Genomic DNA, 18,177 nt, shown 5'->3' on the forward strand with positions numbered 1-18,177 from the left:
TGAGGAGTGAATGAATAATGCGATGTAAAGCGCCTTGAGTATTAGAAAGGCGCTATATAAATCCCATCCATTATTATTATTATTATTATACCGCTGGGGTGTAAACTACCCAAGCGAAATAGGAGGTGCTGTTCCTCCAATTTGCAGTGGGCCTCACTCTGGCCATGGAGGAGGCCCAGAACAGAAAGGTCAGATTTGGTGTTGTGCAAAGCGATCGCCAAGCCTGCACTTGGTCTCACCGAGGTTGATCATACGCTGAATAATCCAACCAGAATTTTGTTTGGAAGTGGAAAGAAATAATAGAAATTGCATTCATTGTAATGTGTAAAAATAGATGAGATATTGTATTGTAATTTTGCTGCATGTCATTGTGGTATATATCATGTCTTGATTGGTGCATATGTTTAGTTTGTGACTTTATTTGAAGCAGAAATAATATGTGAATGCTTCATTGACCATAATTCTGACTGGTAACTACGCACTTCGTTCGAGCACATTATCGCACGTGTCATGCAAGCCGTCTTAAGTGACCACCTAAACTGTCATTTGGCAACTGTTTAACATTTTAAAATTATTTGAAGGATATAACGAGTAACAGTGCTCCTAGTTTGCAATATTTTAGGCGATAAGATAAGGTGCCTTGCTTGAAAGTCCCGCTGAGTTACTCCAGCATTTTGTGTCTATTTTAAGAGTTTGCGATAAGAAGAAAACTAAAAATAAATCAAGTGAGATTAAAGGGCCAATTTGCACTTGCACAAAAGACCAATGGCGAAAAGATTTGTGCCGGGATGTCGCGGTGTAGCTGCAGCGGGGCCGGGCCGGGCCGCGCCGCTGGGCTCTGCCCGCTTACCTGTGTTGCAGCGCCACCAGACCCAGGGTAATAACATGCGGGACGTCCAAGTGAGTGGGCCACGTGCCGGCCGCCACACAGCCGAACACGCCGCACTCCTCGCCGATACCTTCAAACTCCATCACTCCCCTGACCCTCTACTACTTCAATAATAACCAGAAACAGAGGTGAGAAAAGAAACACAATATTTCCCCAGCTCCGCTCACTTTTCTTCTATTATGAAGAAAACAAACTGGATGCACCCCCTTCCCCGCGACGGCGCATGCTCGCTCATTGCTTGGACTGCACCAATACTTTGCAGGGGCTTCTCGTGTAAATTAATGCAAAGGATATCTGAGTTTGTTAGCGAATAGGCGTTAATATTTTTGATCTGTAATTGAATAATGTAATTAATCTTCAGTTGGAAAGTTTTTTCCCGCTTCTAAGAGGAGATCGCCTTATTTTCCGTGGTCTAGCATCTTTCTTCCCCCCCCCCACCCACTACACCCCCTGCGGCGGGGTTGGTACGGCCCCACCACTCGTGGTCGGGGATCGGCGCGCGGGAACCGGCGCAGCGGATTCGGCATAAGTTTGAATTGGAGCCGTTCCAGAGAAGAAGGGTCGGCGGTTAGCGACAAAGAATATATAGCTCGGCTATAGGATCATTGATTGGCGGCGCCAGGTTAGTGCGGTGCAGCAGCAGCAGCAGCAGCAACACAGCGACGGGGGAGGGGTGCAGGAAGGAACTGCACATGTTGGTTTACGCCGAGAATAGACTGGATTAACTCCGCGTGACGGGCAGCAGCTCTGGTGAGAAGCAATGGGTGACGTTGCGGGTCGAGGCTCTTCTTCAGACACCCATTCCTTCTCTGCACAGAGTGTTCAAGAAGGAACTGCAGATGCTGGAAAATCGAAGGTACACAAAAATGCTGGAGAAACTCAGCGGGTGCAGCAGCATCTATGGAGGGACGGAGATATTTCCCTCGCTCCATAGATGCTGCTCCACCCGCTGAGTTTCTCCAGCATGTTTGTGTACCTTCTCTCCACAGATGTTGTTTGTCGCGACAGTAGCGCTGCCTGAGATCTGCTCGGTGTCCCCATACACTCCACGAGGTTATCTTATGTTAGCCTGCGACTATCGGGGAAACCCGTAAAATCTTTTTTTTTTAAGGCACAAAAGTGTTGGAGTAACTGCGAGTGCGGCAGCATCTTTGGAGAATGTGGATAGGTTACTTTCGGGTCGGGATCCTTCATGTTAGGAACATGGATTATCCATCATGTTCATAATGCCGAGCGGCTCCTTATCTAGGCCGATGACCAGCTGTTGTCGGTTTTGTTTTGCCGCAGGCCAAACAAGCGACCGCTTTGATTAAATGTGTGCCTACCAGAAGCCGAACGTGTGTGTGTGTGTAAGAAAGTGTAACTGAAAATTGGTTTTATTTAATATTTCAGAGTTGAAAATTTGACCCAAGATGGAGAAAATTAAAGGTAAACTCTTGCTTTCCTAATTGGCTGATAATTTCTCTCGCTTTTTGTTTATCCCGTGTTTAAAGTGCTTTGGCAGAGGGGTAATTTCTCCTCGAACACTTGCTGCTTTGTGTGGTTGCTTAACCAGCCGACGGAGTCCGTTCATATTTGGTCTCCCCAACAGGCCTTGTCGGTGTTACTCGGTTTGACGCGAAAGTACAGTTTCGGTATTTGTTGATCTCTTAACATCTCACCGATTACATATTCCTCAGGACTTAAAATAGGGAAAAAATTGAATGAAGGCAAGACCAAGGAAGTGTATGAAGTGCTGGATAGCCCAGGCCAAGTGTTAATGAAGTCAAAGGACCAAATTACAGCTGGAAATGCAGCCAGGAAAGATCAGATGGTTGGCAAGGCTGCTATATCCACTAAAACCACGGTCTCTGTCTTCAAGTTACTGCAGGATGCTGGTAAGAACAAAGCAAACTTGTTTCCCTCCACATGCTTCCCTGAAGATGGGAGCCACAGGTCTCTATAGGGTGATCAGCCAAGGCATTGGGAAAAAACACAGAAGTGCTGAAAGAACTCAGCAGGCCCGGCAGCATCCAGGAAAGGAACGGGCAATGTTTTAGATTGATGGGAGTGGGAGAGAAAGCTGGAAAAGAGAGGCGGGGTGTGACAAAGTATGGCGAGTGATAAGTGGATACAGGTTTGTAAGATATTACGGTTTTAGCATGTAGATAGAAAAAACACAGGTGTTCAGTACACTTGCCAGTGTGGGATTTCTTTGTTTTACAAAAGTACACTGCAAATACTCACACATATTCACGAGACTGATAAGATATAGAATATATCACATGACACAATGACATTCTAGTTACTGTTATATACACTACATGGTTGGAAGGGGGTGATTGGCAGATGGGTGAAGTAAGTGTCAAAGCTAGAGGTGAAAAGGAGACAAAATGGTATTGGATAGGGAGAGCAGGAGTGAAATAGAAATCCAGATGGTGGAACGTGGGTGGGCAAACAACAGGAAAAAGGGGAGGTAAAAGGGAAGTGGAGTATGCATAAAAAGGATGGCATAAGGAGCCGAATAACAGGGTGGGGCTGGGAGAAAGGGGAGCACGTGTGGGTGGTGGGCACAGGAAAGAAAGGGGTGGTGGAGGTACTCGTTGAAGTTCGAGAATTCAATGTTAGTATATTAGGTTGTAAATCACCCAGGTGGAATATGAGGTGCTGTTCCTCCTGTTTCCATGTGGTTCACTCTAACAATGGAGGCCAAAGAGAGAGTGAAGTAGAGTTGTCAGCAAATGTGAGATCCAGCAGGGCTTGGCAGGCAGAGTGCAAGTGGTCGGCAAAATGGTCGCCTAGTCAGTATCTGACCCGGTTCTCTGGTGCTGCAAGTGCTGTTGAATTGCTGCTGGAGTTAGCAAAACTATTTCGCCACTGGTCTGTGCAGAAATCTCAGCAGTGACAATATAACGTGCACAAACTGCATTTGACAAAAACGTGCGTGAGGGCCAATTTCTCGACATTAATACTGGAATTTGAGCGGAGGTGCTGACATGCCAGATGGTGGGGACTATTCACAGGAAGAGAAAGGCCTTTGGGTACAAACCAGAACCAAGGGCCTGTTTCTGTGCTGTGTCCCTAAACCAAATTAATCTGGCTAGGTAAAGGTAAGTCATCGGAGGATGCAGGGAGGGTGGACACGGGAACAGGTGGGGTTGAAGGGAGGAAGGAAAGTTGTCTGGGACAAAATTCTGAGACCAAAAATAACTAGGGGGGCTTAGGTGTGAGGGGAAAGGTTTAATAAGAACCTGAGGTTCAACTTTTTTTCACACTAGGTGGTTTGGAAGTTACTAAGGCAGGTATAACAACGTTTTGAAAGACATTTGGACATGCGCATGGATAGGATCTCTCTTTATCATGAATGACCTTTGACAAATCCCATGATTCCTGTGTTTTTCGGAATACTGAACACGTTTATAAATACAATCCAATTTAAGTGGCATCTGGCCAGGTACTTGATTGAGCAATAAAGGGATATGGAATTAATGCAGGCAAGGTGCATGAGTAGAGGTGTGCATGATGATTAGCATGGACACTGAGCCAAAGGGTCTGTTTCTATATTTTTGCCTGGCAATACTTAGTTGCTGAAGTCTTTTTGGAGAATTGCAATCTCTTCAATGTTCATATTGATATTTATTTCTAAGATAGACACAAATTGCTGGAGTAGCTCAGCGGGTCAGGCAGCATCGCTGGAGAGAAGGAATGGGTGACATTTCGGGTCGAGGCCCTTCAGCCTCGACCCGAAACGCACCCATTCCTTCTCTCCAAAGATTCTGCTTGTCCCGCTGAGTTACTCCAGCTTTCTGTGTCTCTTTGGTTTAAACCAGCATCTGCAGTTCCTTCTTACACATTGATAATTATTTCTGTTGTTCAAAAGGGATAAAAACGGCATTTGAGAAGCAGTGCGGAGAAACTGTATTTGTAGCAGCAAATTGTCACATGATTCCAATTGAGTGGGTTTGTCGAAGAGTTGCCACCGGCTCTTTTCTGAAAAGAAATCCTGGTGTAAAAGAAGGCTTCAAGTTTTTGCCTCCAAAGATGGAAATGTTCCTTAAGGTATTTGTGACACTCCAATCTTCTCAGCCTGACTTTTTGTGGTTGCTCATCCTTTTATAAAGGTAGTCATTATTTTATTTCCTGTAGTTGCGTATGGAAACAGTGCAACAATACCCTTTCTATGCAGTTCAACACTAAATATCACTCTTTCAGTAAATTAATAACGTAGAGAGTATTTTGCATTAACTTTCAGATTTTTTTTTTCTTTTGTATTCTTGGAATTAACAGCTTTTTAAAACATTTTTCCTAATGTAATACTGCGAAGGAGAGGTGAAGCTCGCATACTCAGTAATGCTCACTGTTTTGGTACTTGTTTACTTGGTACTTGTTTTGGGCTGGCAGGCCATTGTTGCAAATGTCATGTCAAGTCAAGTTTATTTGTCACATACACATACGAGATGTGCAGTGAAATGAAAGTGGCAATGCTCGCGGACTTTTGTGCAAAAAGACCAACAACCAAACAAACTATAAACACAATCATAAACACGCATATTCTTTTACATAATAAATAATGGAAGGAAAAACGTTGAGTAGAGTTAGTCCCTGGTGAGATGGGCGTTTACAGACCGAATGACCTCTGGGAAGAAACTCCGTCAAAATAGTCTTTTGGATTATAAGATTTCAAAATAGTTGATGAAATTACAGTTGGACCCTCTACATGCACATTTTTGGTGTTTAAAAATACAGTGTGGAAACGGGCCCTTCAGCCCACCAAATCCCCACCGATCGTGTTCACCGTACACTAGTTATACCCTACACACTAGGGACAATTTACAGAAGCCAATCAACTTATGAACCTGCACATCTTTGGAATGTGGGAGGAAATCGGAGCACCCGTAGAATACCCCCACATCACAGGGAGAATGTACAAACTGTACGTATAGTGTTGTAATTGTTGAAGTGATGTAAAGATTTTCTGCTCGGAGCAAGAGTTTTGAGACCTGTTTTATGGTAGGAAATGCCATATTAAATAACTAATTTGTTCAAATTCTCTTAGGATGATGCTAACAATGACCCACAGTGGTCTGAAGAACAAGTGATTGAAGCTCGGTTTAATTGCGGGGGGCTTCAAATTGAGAGATGTGAAGTGGACATCATGAATCGTTCCACTTTGGCTGTATTTGAGATATTGGAGAAGGCCTGGGCAACTCAAGACTGCACACTTGTGGATATGAAAGTTAGTAATCATCTTGCTATAAAATAAGTCGGCTGAATCACTGGTTTCCCATGAATTAATTGACAACTTGTATTCCACAGGTGGAGTTTGGGGTTTATGCTGGTACCAAGGAAATTTTGCTTGCTGACGTCATTGACAATGATTCCTGGAGATTATGGCCTTCAGGGGATCGAAGCCTGCAAAAGGATAAACAGGTTTGCATTCAATCAGCAGATGTAACCTTTTTTAAATTAGGTTGGTGGAAAGACCCTCTGTGAAGCCTTTGACTTTATCCTAAATCCCCAATCTCTAACATTTAGCAGCATGGTTGAAGATTTTGTAGAAGAGACTGGGGCACCTTTCAGAGGTGAGCATGGAAATGGCAGGGAGATCTCAAGAGTTGGAATACCTCAAGGTTTCCTCCTAGATTAGCAAGACTGTTTCTGTCTACTTCTGTTGCTCTCCTGGATTGTCTTTCATTTTATTAACATACAAGCAAATGAATCTCCCTTTTTGCCTATTTGTGGAACTATTGTGTTCAGTTTGTATTTTTTGCCTGTCAGGTTTATCGTGATCTCAAGGAAGTGACTCCTGAAGCTCTGCAGATAGTCAAGAGAAACTTTGAATGGGTAGCGGACAAGGTACAGGTATGTCAAAGTTTATTCAACTTATCAGTCAAAACGAGGCTTCTATGAAAGATGTGATGTTTTCTATGGTAAAGGAGGACCTTGTGTGTCCATATTTGTCTGTCAACCCAAAGCATTGTACTTGTTTATTTACTTCGGTAAGAGCTAACAGGTGTGAACAGGTGATGGTCGGCATGGACTTGGTGGGCTGAATGGCCTGTTTCGATACTGTATCTGAATTAAATCTCTAGTTTCTTGCATTCTATTGTTCTTCTGAATAATCTTTGAGTCTTTTTATTCTAAAGTTAAGTTGATTTGAAGCTCTGCCTATAATAATGTCTGTGTGGGTCTATGATCGTACCCATCCTACAAATTTTCAAATTTAACATTCTGAATTATTATTCAAATAACCCATGGACTCAACTTCCCGGTCTTTTGCCTTTGTAGAATGCTGTTTTTCTTTTTCAGATTTTGCATTTCCCAGTTTATTTTTGACCCACAATTGATTACATTGCCGTCAACCATCCAAATCTTGTAGTGAAAATCTTGAAGTTACATTTTTGAATAAATTGAAAAAAAATGCATTCATTTGTTGATTTTTTTTCTTTTCCAAATATCTGTGCAGAACCTGCTGGTGACAAAGACCTCCGTAAGAGTGGTGGTGATCATGGGATCGCGCAGTGATCTTGGGCATAGCCAAAAAATAAAACAAGCGTGTGAAAATTATGGCATACCTTGTGAACTACGCATTTCATCAGCTCACAAAGCTACTGATGAGACACTGAAGATTAAAGCAGAATATGAAGGTAAGCGGAGAATAACATTTTGTCGAGATTAAATCATGGGCGTAGGGTGAAAATTCAAATAAATTTTTTTTTTTTTTTGCTACTGTGGGTGAGGCCTCTGACCTTATAGGTGATCATGTACAATTGGAAATATAAAAAGCTTAATTTGTAGATTCCTGTGCTTTTAGAAAGTACATATACAACATTCATAGAGGAGGGTCTTGACCTGAATCATTAGCTATCCAGAAATGCTGCCTGACCCGCTGAGTTACTTCAGCACTTTTTTATTAAAAAATGGATGTTGCTTATAGGTGAGAAGAAGATTATTTCATTGATCACCCCAGGATGATTTTATCTTTGGGGAAAATAAGCTGTTTACAGTCAACTGCTCGAGCAACCAATCTGAATTGGCTGATACCAAAAAGGTTCCCGCTAGCTCGGCCGATTTTGTTTTCTAATGGTAAATGGCTCCTTGCCAGTTTTCCGACCTTGCCTCTGTTTTCTAAGTCACTTCCAAACCAAGACTGTAACCTTGGCCTTGTTACTACAACCATCTGCCAATCCAATGCACCTCACCCATATCCCTCTATCACTGGCTAGGCTCTATCCTGCCCCACCTCTTTTCAAACTCTCCTCCTTGCTGATAATACCCTCTAATCCAGCAGCAGATTTTGGTAAACCTTCCTGTACCCTCCAAAACCTCCACATCCTTCCTACATAGAAACATAGAAAATAGGTGCTGGAGGAGGCCATTCGGTCCATGGCTGATCGTCCCCTATCAATAACCCGTGCCTGCCTTCTCCCCATATCCCTTGACTCCACCAGCCCCTAGAGCTCTATCTAACTCTCTTAAATCCATCCAGTGATTTGGTCTCCACTGCCCTCTGTGGCAGGGAATACCATAAATTCACAACTCTCTGGGTGAAAACGTTTTTTCTCACCTCAGTCTTAAATGACCTCCCCTTTATTTTAAGACTGTGGCCCCTGGTTCTGGACTCGCCCAACATTGGGAACATTTTTCCTGCATCTAGCTTGTCCAGTCCTTTTATAATTTTATGTTTCTATAAGATTCCCCCTCATCCTTCCAAACTCCAGTGAATACAAGCCCAGTCTTTTCAATCTTTCCTCATATGACAGTCCCGCCATCCCAGGGATCAATCTCGTGAACCTACGCTGCACTGCCTCAATCACAAGGATGTCCTTCCTCAAATTAGAAGACCAAAACTGTACACAATACTCCAGATACGGTCTCACCAGAGCCCTATACAACTGCAGAAGAACCTCTTTACTCCTATACTGAAATCCTCTTGTTGTGAAGGCCAACATTCCATTAGCTTTCTTCACTGCCTGCTGTACCTGCTCACCATCTTTCAGTGACCGGTGTACAAGGACACCTAGGTCTCGCTGTACCTCCCCCTTACCTAACCTAACCCCATTGAGATAATATTCTGCCCCCTTGTTTTTGCCGGCAAAGTGGATAACCTCACATTTATCTATATTATACTGCATCTGCCCACTCACTCAACCTGTCCAGGTCATCCTGCAACCTCCTTACATCCTCGTCACAGTTCACACCGCCACCCAGCTTTGTCTCATCTGCAAACTTGCTAGTGTTGCTCCTAATTCCCTCTTCAAAATCATTAAACTATATGGTAAACAGTTACGGCCCCAACACCGAGCCTCGCGGCACTCCACTCGCCACTGCCTGCCATTCTGAAAAGGACCCGTTCACTCCTACTCTTTGCTTCTGGTCTGCCAACCAATTTTCTATCCATGTCAACACCCTACCCCCAATACCATGTGCTCTAATTTTAGTCACCAGTCTCCCGTGCATGACCTTATCAAAGGCTTTCTGAAAGTCTAGATACACCACATCCACTGGCACCCCTTCATCCATTTTACTTGTCATATCCTCAAAAAATTCCAGAAGATTAGTCAAGCATGGTTTCCCTTTCATAAATCCATGTTGACTTGGACTAATCCTTTTACTGCTATCCAAATGCCCCATTATTACCTCTTTAATAATTGACCAGCATCTTTCCCACCACTGAAGTCGGGCTAACTGGTCTGTAATTCCCTGTTTTATCTCTCGCTCCTTTCTTGAAAAGTGGGATAACATTAGCTGTCCTCCAATCCACAGGAACTGATCCTGAATCTATTGAACATTGGAAAATGATCACTAATGCATCCACTGTTTCTAGAGCCACCTCCCTGAGGACCCTGGGATGCAGACCATCAGGCCCAGGGGATTTATCATCCTTCAGTCCCATTGGCCTACCCAATACTATTTCTCGCCTAATGAAAATTTCTTTCAGTTACTCTACCCCCTTAGATCCTCTGTCCTCCAGTACATCTGGGAGATTGTTTGTGTCTTCCTTAGTGAAGACAGATCTGAAGTACCTATTCAACTCTTCTGCCATTTCCTTGTTGCCCATAATAATTTCACCCTTGTCTGCCTTCAAGGGACCCACATTTGACTTTGCTACTCTTTTTCCCTTAACATATCTAAAGAAGCTTTTACTGTCCTTTATATTCCTGGCCAGCTTCCCCTCGTACTTCATCTTTTCAGCCTGTATTGCTCGTTTTGTTTCCTTATGTTGTCCTGTGAAAGTTTCTCATTCCTCTGGCTTCCGGCTACTCTTTGCTGTGTTATACATCTTTTCTTTTAGTTTTATTCTATCCCTAACTTGTCTTGTCTGCCACGGTTGCCTCCTACTCCCCTTAGAATCTTTCTTCCTTTTTGGAATGAAATGATCCTGCGTCTCCTGGATTATGCCCAGAAATTCCTGCCATTGCTGTTCCACCGTCATTCCTGCTAGGATCCCTTTCCAGTCTACTTTGGCCAGCTCCCCTCTCGTCAATCAATCAATCAATCAACCTTTATTGCCATCTTGCAAGCAACAGTTGTACAGTGCAAAATGAAAAGACGTTTCCCAGGGAATACCGGAGCATCGCACATGAAATTTAAAACATTTCACACATAACACTAAAAACAATCCAGTCCCTGATGGAACAGTATAAATAGTTAAAAGCAGGTAAAACAACAACGTTAAAATACAGTAAAACCAATCATAAAAATGTCCGGGGCAGCTGATTTGAGTGGCCAGTGCCAGTTATTAAAGTGGCCAGTGCCAGTTATTAAAGTGTCCGTGCCAAGCCTCAGAATCAGGTGACTGAGTACAGAGTGACTGTTTAGCAGCCTCACAGCCTGTGGCAGGAAGCTGTTTAGCAGTCTTGTAGTCCGGGCTTTGATGCTGCGATATCTCATGCCTTCATAGTCCCCTTTGTTCAACTGCATCACTGCCACTTCCGATTTAACGTTCTCCTTCTCAAATTGCAGATTAAAACTAATCATATTATCATATTTCCTGTAATGGGGTGAGCAGGTGACACAATATTCCAAATGTGACGTGTTCACTGTCCTACAAAGATGCAACATGACATACGAACTCTTGTATTCAGCACCCCAGTTGGAGGACAATATTACCATATACTTTCTTTACCACTCTTGCCTACTTTTGTTCCCACTTTCAGGGAGCTTTGTACTTGGAATCCAAGATCCCTGTACATCAATGCTGTTAATAGTTGTGCTTGCTTTGCTTTGCTTTCGCCTTCATTCAACCTCCCAAAGTGTAGCACTTCACACTTGCTTAGATAATTTCACTGCCCGTATCTGTAATGTTCTAAATCACGCAATATCCTTTGACAGCCTTCCTCGTTGTCCACAACCACACCAATTTTGGTGTTATCGACAAACTTACACTCTCATCTACATTTGCGTCCAAGTTGTATCACAAGCAAGGGGTCCTAACGCCATTCACAGACTTCCCAGTGAGAATAACACATTTCCACCACTACCTTCTGTCTTCTATGGGTAAGCGAGTTCGGAATCCGAACTACCATGTCACCGTAGATTGCGTGTATTGTAATCTCCGGAGCAGCCTATCATGAGTAATGTTACCAAATACCTTGGTAAAATTCATGTACATCCACTTCCTTGCCCTAGTGAATCATCTTCGTACACCTCAAAAATAACCAAGTTCAAAAGACATGTACAAAATCATGAGAGGAATAGATCGGGTAGATGCAGTCTCTTGCCCAGAGTATGGGAATTGAGGACCAGAGGACATAGGTTCAAGGTGAAGGGGAAAAGATTTAAAAGGAATCAGTGGTAAACTTTTCACACAAAGGGTGATGGGTGTATGCAGGCGTGAGATTTCTCCGTGGATTTTGAAAATCATTGAATAAAATTAAAATCTCTACGCGAGCCTGATCGAGGGCGCCGATTGGACGAGAGGGACGTCGGTCAGCAGGCAGTGGGGGGGGGGCTGGACATGATAATTCAGCGCGATGATTGGATGAGGTAGGCGTCCGGGGGGGGGGGGGGGGGGGGGGGGAAACAAGGCGAGGCCTGGTGGAGCGAGGCACCGGGAGCGCCATGGGGGGGGGGGGCGGCAGAGGGAGAGTGGGCACTGGGCTGGGAGTGGCCAGGGCGTGGCTGCAGGGCCGGGGCCTTGTCGGTGTCAATAAATGTTTTAAAGCAAGTAGAGGAAGTGTGTGTGACCCCTGGTGAGCAGACGGAGGAGTCTCTGAGTGTGAGTAAAGGTGAGGGGATGTCCCTGTGAGTGAGCATGAGGGAGCCCCTGTGAGTGAGCAAAGTGAGGGGGTTGCTGTGAGTGAGCAAAGGTGAGGGGGTCTGTGAGTGTGAGCAACGATATGGGGGGGGGGTTGAGTGAGCAGTGAATGGGTCCCTGTGAGTGAGCAAAGGTGAGGGGCTTCCTGTGAGTGTGAGCAACTGTAAGGGGGTGGGGGGTCCTTGAGTGTGAGCAGTGAGGGGTTCCCTGTGAGTGTGAGTGGGGAAGACCCTGTGAGAAATTAAGGGTGAACAGGCAAGAAAACAGTGTCATTGCAAGGTACGATTATCAAATAAAATCTGCCCCCTGGACCCCATCTCTCTTTTTTCAAATCTACTAATAGAATCTTTTCCAATAGCTTTCCTACCATTGACATGAGGCTCACTGGCATATAACTGGCTGATAATGTCCCCTTCCCATCTTAAACAAAAGAACAACATTGGCTACTCTGATCTTCCGGTACCTCACACGAATGAGACTTGTGCAATCACCCCTCTTACCTCTCAATAATAACCTCATAGATACTCGGGATTTATCCACCTTAATGCTTTTTCCAAGAGGCCCAGCGTCATATTTTTGTTCGCAGACTGCCCAAAATATTAGTATATTCTCACTGATCTTGCTGTCCTCCACATCCTGATGAATACAGATGCAAAGTACTCATTTAGAACCTCACCTACTCCATCTGGCTTCAAGCATAAATTCCCTGCTTTCTCCTTGTATGGTACGTATAAAAGCTTTGGGATTTTCTTTAATCTGATTTACCAGGTTTGACCATTCCAATCAGAATAATTCCTTGAAAGATGTTGCAAGTTTCACTCCTTTCAGGCCTGTAATCTTAAATATTTGTTACCGCAACGTGTAACATTGTGTTTAAAAGATCTTAAGCATTTTAGAGTACTAAGAGAAGTCCACCATAAGCCATTGCAACTAGAAACACAATCATAGTTTTTAATTGTTGCTCGAAATTGATTAAAAATGTTAGACTGTATGCTGATTTAAATGTTATTTTGTGATAGACGTTAATACTAGCCATTGCCATCAAAATGGTGTTTATTTCAAGTGTTAATTTTGTCATTTGATAGTTTTTATTTTCAAAACATAACTTAACTATTTTATGACTAACATATCACCATGCACAGATATGTGTTTAAGTTCATCAGATATGTTAATTGCATCCAGTGCAAAGAAACAATGCTTCACAAAAGAGTTTTGCTGTTTCTCTGAATATATGCTTTGTGCCTTTCTCTTTGATTTTAAAATTATTAAGTCTGAGTCACATTGCCCCTTCTCTTTTGCAGATTTAGCTATTTCTTATCAACTTTGTTTGCTTTTTCAGAGACCGAGTTACTCATTGAATGGGTCTTAACACTAATTGTCTAGAATTCTGTTTGCTTTATTTCAACATTTTCTGTTTTCAGTTTCTCTTTATCAATGTTTTGCCATTAATTTGCTTATTTTAATCTTCGCACTTCTTAAGGTTCTCCTTGTTAGATTTAATGTCCTCGTCTGTTCCAAGTTATCCATCATTTTTTAATAGAAGATCACGGACTCTTATATTGTTAGTGCCCTGACTTTTACATTCTACAAATTTTAAACATAAAAGTTATTACGGCACATTTCTATGTGAAGAGCATTATTTGTATCTATTATATTTAGATGCTTGACCTTAAATCATTGAAATAGTTTGCCTATGTTGTATTTGCCATCTTGGTATTAACAATCTTTACAATACTATTCCATTGTAACAATAATGCTGAAACTGATGTATAAGAAACACTTAATTCCTTTAAAATGTTGGACCATTTGTCTTAAGTTAGTTCTTAGAACATTGTCTCCAATATAATTCCACCCACCCTCTGCAGCTTGCAGTTTGAGTTGTTGTATACTAATGCCTTTATTATAAATTAGGGCTTTGCTACTTTAGACTCTTCTGTGTTTATAATGTTTAATTGCGATAATGCCTGAAACATGACAAAGTGAATGCTGCATGTAGAGTTTTTTTTAATTTAAGTAATTATGGTGCATAATGTAAGTAACTCGAGCTTCCGGACAGCTTCTGTTGGGAACACCAGACTTTTTCCAGCTCTGATAAAGGAAGACTTTTCATAGTTGAAGTACAAAACAAAAAGCAGATTGTCTAGCTGTAATAGTATCACATGCCTTCCATGAAATTATGTTTTGCTTAGGCCTTACTTTCACTCACATGCTTTTTGATTGGTATTCACAGTTGATTACGTTATTGTACAAAGAGGCAGCTGTGTGCTGCAAAATATTTGACCCATAATCAGAAAAGTACATTAGGCTACAATTTATTTTAGTATTTCTCAATTTGCAACTTGATATGAAAGCAAAATGAGTTGCATAAGAAGTTTCTACCGTTGTGATCTCAATTATGTTCATTATTTGTTACTGTATACTTGTGTGCTTCACCTCCTCTCAGCTTTTATCTACCCAAGTTGGAATACTGAACTGTTTCAACATCAGAAAATGCTGGGGGGGAAACTCAAGGTCAAACAGCATCTCTGAAAAGAGAAAGTTAACATTGCTGGTCAAATAAAAGTAATTTTATCTTCAGCTTTACAGCATCTGCAGTTTTTTCATGTATTGGTGCTCAGACAATATTTTTGAACAAAATGGTCCTGCAGCAATCCACTGTCTGCCTTTGTTTACTTCATAATCTAAACTTTAATACATTTTCTGGAATTTTATCTTTTTATTTGACTTTACGAAATCTCTCAAGGCACACCCTAGAATCGCATACTAGCATCATGAGCATTTAGTTCCATTGTTAACTTGTGAAACTGATGTTACTTTTTCTATTTTTAAGACTTTTTTCCGTCAGGAATGTGGTGCTGCCCATTCATTAATTTCATTGACTCAACTGCTATCTTTCACCCTACCCTCAAATTCATTTGGCATCTCTGTCTACATCACAGGGACAGACTTTGACTGATGTGTACTACAGATTTCCAGTTATCTTGATTGCCACTCCCACTCTGCGTCCTGTAAAGACGCCATCCCCTACTTTCAATATATGTCACTGCTGTATCTGCTCCCAAGATGAGGCTTTCTGCTGTAGGACATCGAAGATATTCTCTTACATGGTTTCTCCCCCCCCCTCCAACCTCCTGTCACAGGTGGATGCCTCACTTGCATCTTTTTTGTGTCCTGTAGCTCTGGTATTGATCCCCTGCCTCCCAGATGAATAAGGATAGTCCTGGTGCTTGCCTTTCACCCCACCAGCTTTTGCATCCAACTCGTCGTTCTCCAACATTTCTGCAGCTTCAACAGGATCCCACCCTCCATCCCAATCACTTTCCACGGAAACCACTTCCCTCTGCAACTCTTTGGTTCACTCAGCCCTTCCTACCCTTAGCACCCCCTCCAGGTACTTCCCCTGCAATAGCAGGTAATGCAACACCTGTCGCTATACCTCCTTTCAACCATCGAGGGACCCCAGCAGCCTTTCCAGGCAAGACAGAACCTCACATGCACCTTCTCTAACCTCGTCTACTGCATTCATTGCTCCCAACGTGGCCTCCTTTACATTGGCGAGAACCAGCATAGACTCAGTGGCAGTTCGGACTAGTGTTTGGTCTTCTAAGGCCTACTGGATCTTCTAGTTGCTAACCATTTTAACTCACTTCTCATTCCCATACTGACTTTTCTGTCCCGGTCTGTCTCCATTGCTGGAGTGAAGCAACGTGCAAATTGAAGGAATTGAAGGAACAATTTCTGCTTGGGTAGCTTAGAACCTAACCGTATGAACATTGAATCTTCCAGTTTCAGGTAACTGGCTAACAACTCTCTTCCCTGTGACCAACCAGGATGAGCAACCATTTCTCTTACTATGTGTCCCTCTTTCACCTTTGGCTCTTCTAGCTTCACATTTTGTGCCTCTTCTCTTCTGATCTCACAGCTTTTTGTCTTTTTCCTATCTTTAACCTTTGTCCATCCACTGTCAAAGCCCCCTTGTCTGTATCCACCTAACACGTGCCTGGCTTTGTCCTAACCCCCACCTCCAGTTTTCATCCCCCTACTGCTATCAGTCTGACATAGGGTCCGGACTCAAACCTAGATGCTGCCTGACTTGCTGAGTTACTCCAATCTTGTTTTTTGGTAAACCGGTATCAGCAGTTCCATGTGTCTGCATATTTTGAACTCCATTTGTTTTTGGTTTGTTTACATTTTAAATTTGTGATGCAAAATTAACTTGTGGTTAAATAGGAAGGACTGAATCTCTGGTGGCATTTGAGAATCACCTTTGTTTCTTAACTTTTAGGTGATGGTGTTCATACTGTATTTGTGGCAGTTGCTGGTAGAAGTAATGGTTTGGGGCCAGTGTTGTCTGGAAACTCCACCTGTCCCGTAATAAACTGCCCTCCCATATCTGCTGATTGGGGTGCTGAAGATATTTGGTCATCGTTGCGAATGCCCAGTGGTAAGTTGTTGGAAAAACTTTAGACGGCTCCTTAAGTAATGTGTAATACTTAATTTAGTATTCTTCGCACTGAGAAAGTGAACAATGCACAATGAAAGGAGAAATTTCTTGATATATTCCTTTGATTTGGCAACTTCAACATCTGCCAGTGTTTTCAGTGTCATGATTGTAGCTCTACCTTTGCGATCCTATATCATGTAGCATTGTAAGTGGCTCTATCAGTTAACCGCTTAACATGAGGCATCAAACTAGTGAAGCTAAAATACCTGGAGCAAATTGACTGCGTCCATTGCTTCTGAATTACTATGTAACCTGTTACAACATACGCTGTTCGGGTTATGTTCAGAAAATGAGAAGATGACTAGTGGTTCTTTATTTAGATTTTCAAAGCTCATTGAACAAGATGGCACATAACAAACACAACTAGGAGTGGGATTGGAGCTCTTGGATTAACATGGGTTTAGAAATGCTTCATACTTAAGCAATACATGGGTCACTCTCTGGTTTGTATTAATAATGGAGTTTTTATCAGTGCATGGGTCTTTGATATTTACAATGTACGTCAATGACTACCTCTTCAGATCTATCTGAAGTATTGCGTCCAATTGATTTTTCTACAACTTTCCCCCTTTAACAGACTGTTCATTGATGCTGCGGTAAAATAAGGGAGGGCTCATTTAGTGTTGATCGTTGTGTTTCGAGTGGAGAATTGAGTGGGGTGGTGTGGTGGAGAGATACACAATATTTTTTTTGCTGCTGTAAAATGTTTTCTTGGTAGAAAAGATGAGCGCTTTCTAATTGTACTACATATTGTTTTCCTAGGCCTTGGCTGTTCCACTGTTCTATTTCCTGAGGCAGCTGCCCTTTTTGCTGCTCAGATCTTTGGTCAGTTTGATCATTTGGTGTGGGCCAAGCTACGGGCAAACATATTGAGCACTTGGATCTCATTGAAGCAAGCTGACAAACAGTTAAGAAACCAGTGATCGAAAGGTTGTGCCTTCGGAGAAATTCAGCCACATTTGGAGGATCAAGGATGCTAATTTTGAATTTTCAAATGTTTATCTTTGTGTAATTCTGATCAGGTATTATAACATTATTGAAAACATTATTTACCCAAATGCAGCTATTGCTGCGAGTAGAATGGATGAGGCTTTCATTAATTATTTTTGGAAAATTATTTTCAAAACTTGATAATCATCTTTTATAATTAAGATGCAATATTAGGAGTTTATTCCACTTCTTGCTAATCTTCTAGATGATACCAATAATGTTCAGTGATTATAGCCCTAAGGAAGTCTGTCAATTTATGAATAAAGTTAGTTGATTCCTTCAATGATTATGATTTTATTTCAATAACTGCTAAATAAACATCAGAAATGGGGAAATATTTTGAAATATTGTTCAAGTTAACCATCACATCGCTTTGGGTAAAATGCAAAGAAGTGAGCTCTTCCGCAGCACCTCAGCTGAAGCACATTCTACCTGAATAATCCTTACTCCTTTAACAGTTCAAGCCATAGCTAATGGTCCTTGTATCCCCAAATAAATGCAGATTATTTTATTGTCACACGCACTACGGTACAGTGAAAAACCTTTGTTGCATGC

General features: G+C 42.2%; 2 protein-coding genes across 8 annotated transcripts in view; one reads left to right on the plus strand and one right to left on the minus strand.

Annotated features, from left to right (window-relative positions):
* ppat (phosphoribosyl pyrophosphate amidotransferase) overlaps nt 1-5,729 on the minus strand; it is a 54,508-nt gene extending 48,779 nt beyond the window's left edge. Inside the window, exons 1-2 of the mRNA XM_033029127.1 lie at nt 5,725-5,729; nt 851-979 (exon numbers count right to left, since the gene is read on the minus strand). Coding sequence (XP_032885018.1) covers nt 851-972 — 122 coding nt within the window. The 5' untranslated portion in view covers nt 973-979; nt 5,725-5,729. The remainder of the gene's footprint in view (nt 1-850; nt 980-5,724) is intronic.
* paics (phosphoribosylaminoimidazole carboxylase and phosphoribosylaminoimidazolesuccinocarboxamide synthase) lies at nt 929-17,905 on the plus strand. 7 transcript variants are annotated; one of them, XM_033029148.1, is made up of 11 exons: nt 1,357-1,460; nt 1,502-1,511; nt 2,282-2,317; nt 2,569-2,766; nt 4,749-4,927; nt 5,925-6,104; nt 6,185-6,298; nt 6,647-6,730; nt 7,335-7,515; nt 16,414-16,572; nt 17,395-17,905. In XM_033029148.1, the coding sequence occupies exons 3-11, from the start codon at nt 2,302-2,304 to the stop codon at nt 17,553-17,555; spliced, it is 1,272 nt and encodes a 423-aa protein (XP_032885039.1). In that variant the 5' UTR covers nt 1,357-1,460; nt 1,502-1,511; nt 2,282-2,301; the 3' UTR covers nt 17,556-17,905. The 7 variants fall into 7 exon arrangements, with proteins under 7 accessions (XP_032885053.1, XP_032885032.1, XP_032885044.1 ...); XM_033029162.1 differs by lacking the exons at nt 1,357-1,460; nt 1,502-1,511 and adding an exon at nt 929-1,017 and having other exon boundaries at nt 2,284-2,317; XM_033029141.1 differs by lacking the exon at nt 1,502-1,511 and having other exon boundaries at nt 1,356-1,497.
* The last annotated feature ends 272 nt before the right edge of the window (nt 17,906-18,177 follow it).

The sequence above is a fragment of the Amblyraja radiata genome, chromosome 1, assembly GCF_010909765.2.
Source record: "Amblyraja radiata isolate CabotCenter1 chromosome 1, sAmbRad1.1.pri, whole genome shotgun sequence".
Classification (NCBI taxonomy): domain Eukaryota; kingdom Metazoa; phylum Chordata; class Chondrichthyes; order Rajiformes; family Rajidae; genus Amblyraja; species Amblyraja radiata.

What these genes read in the sequence shown, in the direction of transcription:
- paics (XM_033029162.1), top strand. An exon ending in CAAGTTACTGCAGGATGCTG is followed by an intron (nt 2,767 to 4,748) that starts GTAAGAACAAAG and finishes GTTGTTCAAAAG; the next exon opens with GGATAAAAACGGCATTTGAG. An exon ending in GCCTGCAAAAGGATAAACAG is followed by an intron (nt 6,299 to 6,646) that starts GTTTGCATTCAA and finishes TTTGCCTGTCAG; the next exon opens with GTTTATCGTGATCTCAAGGA.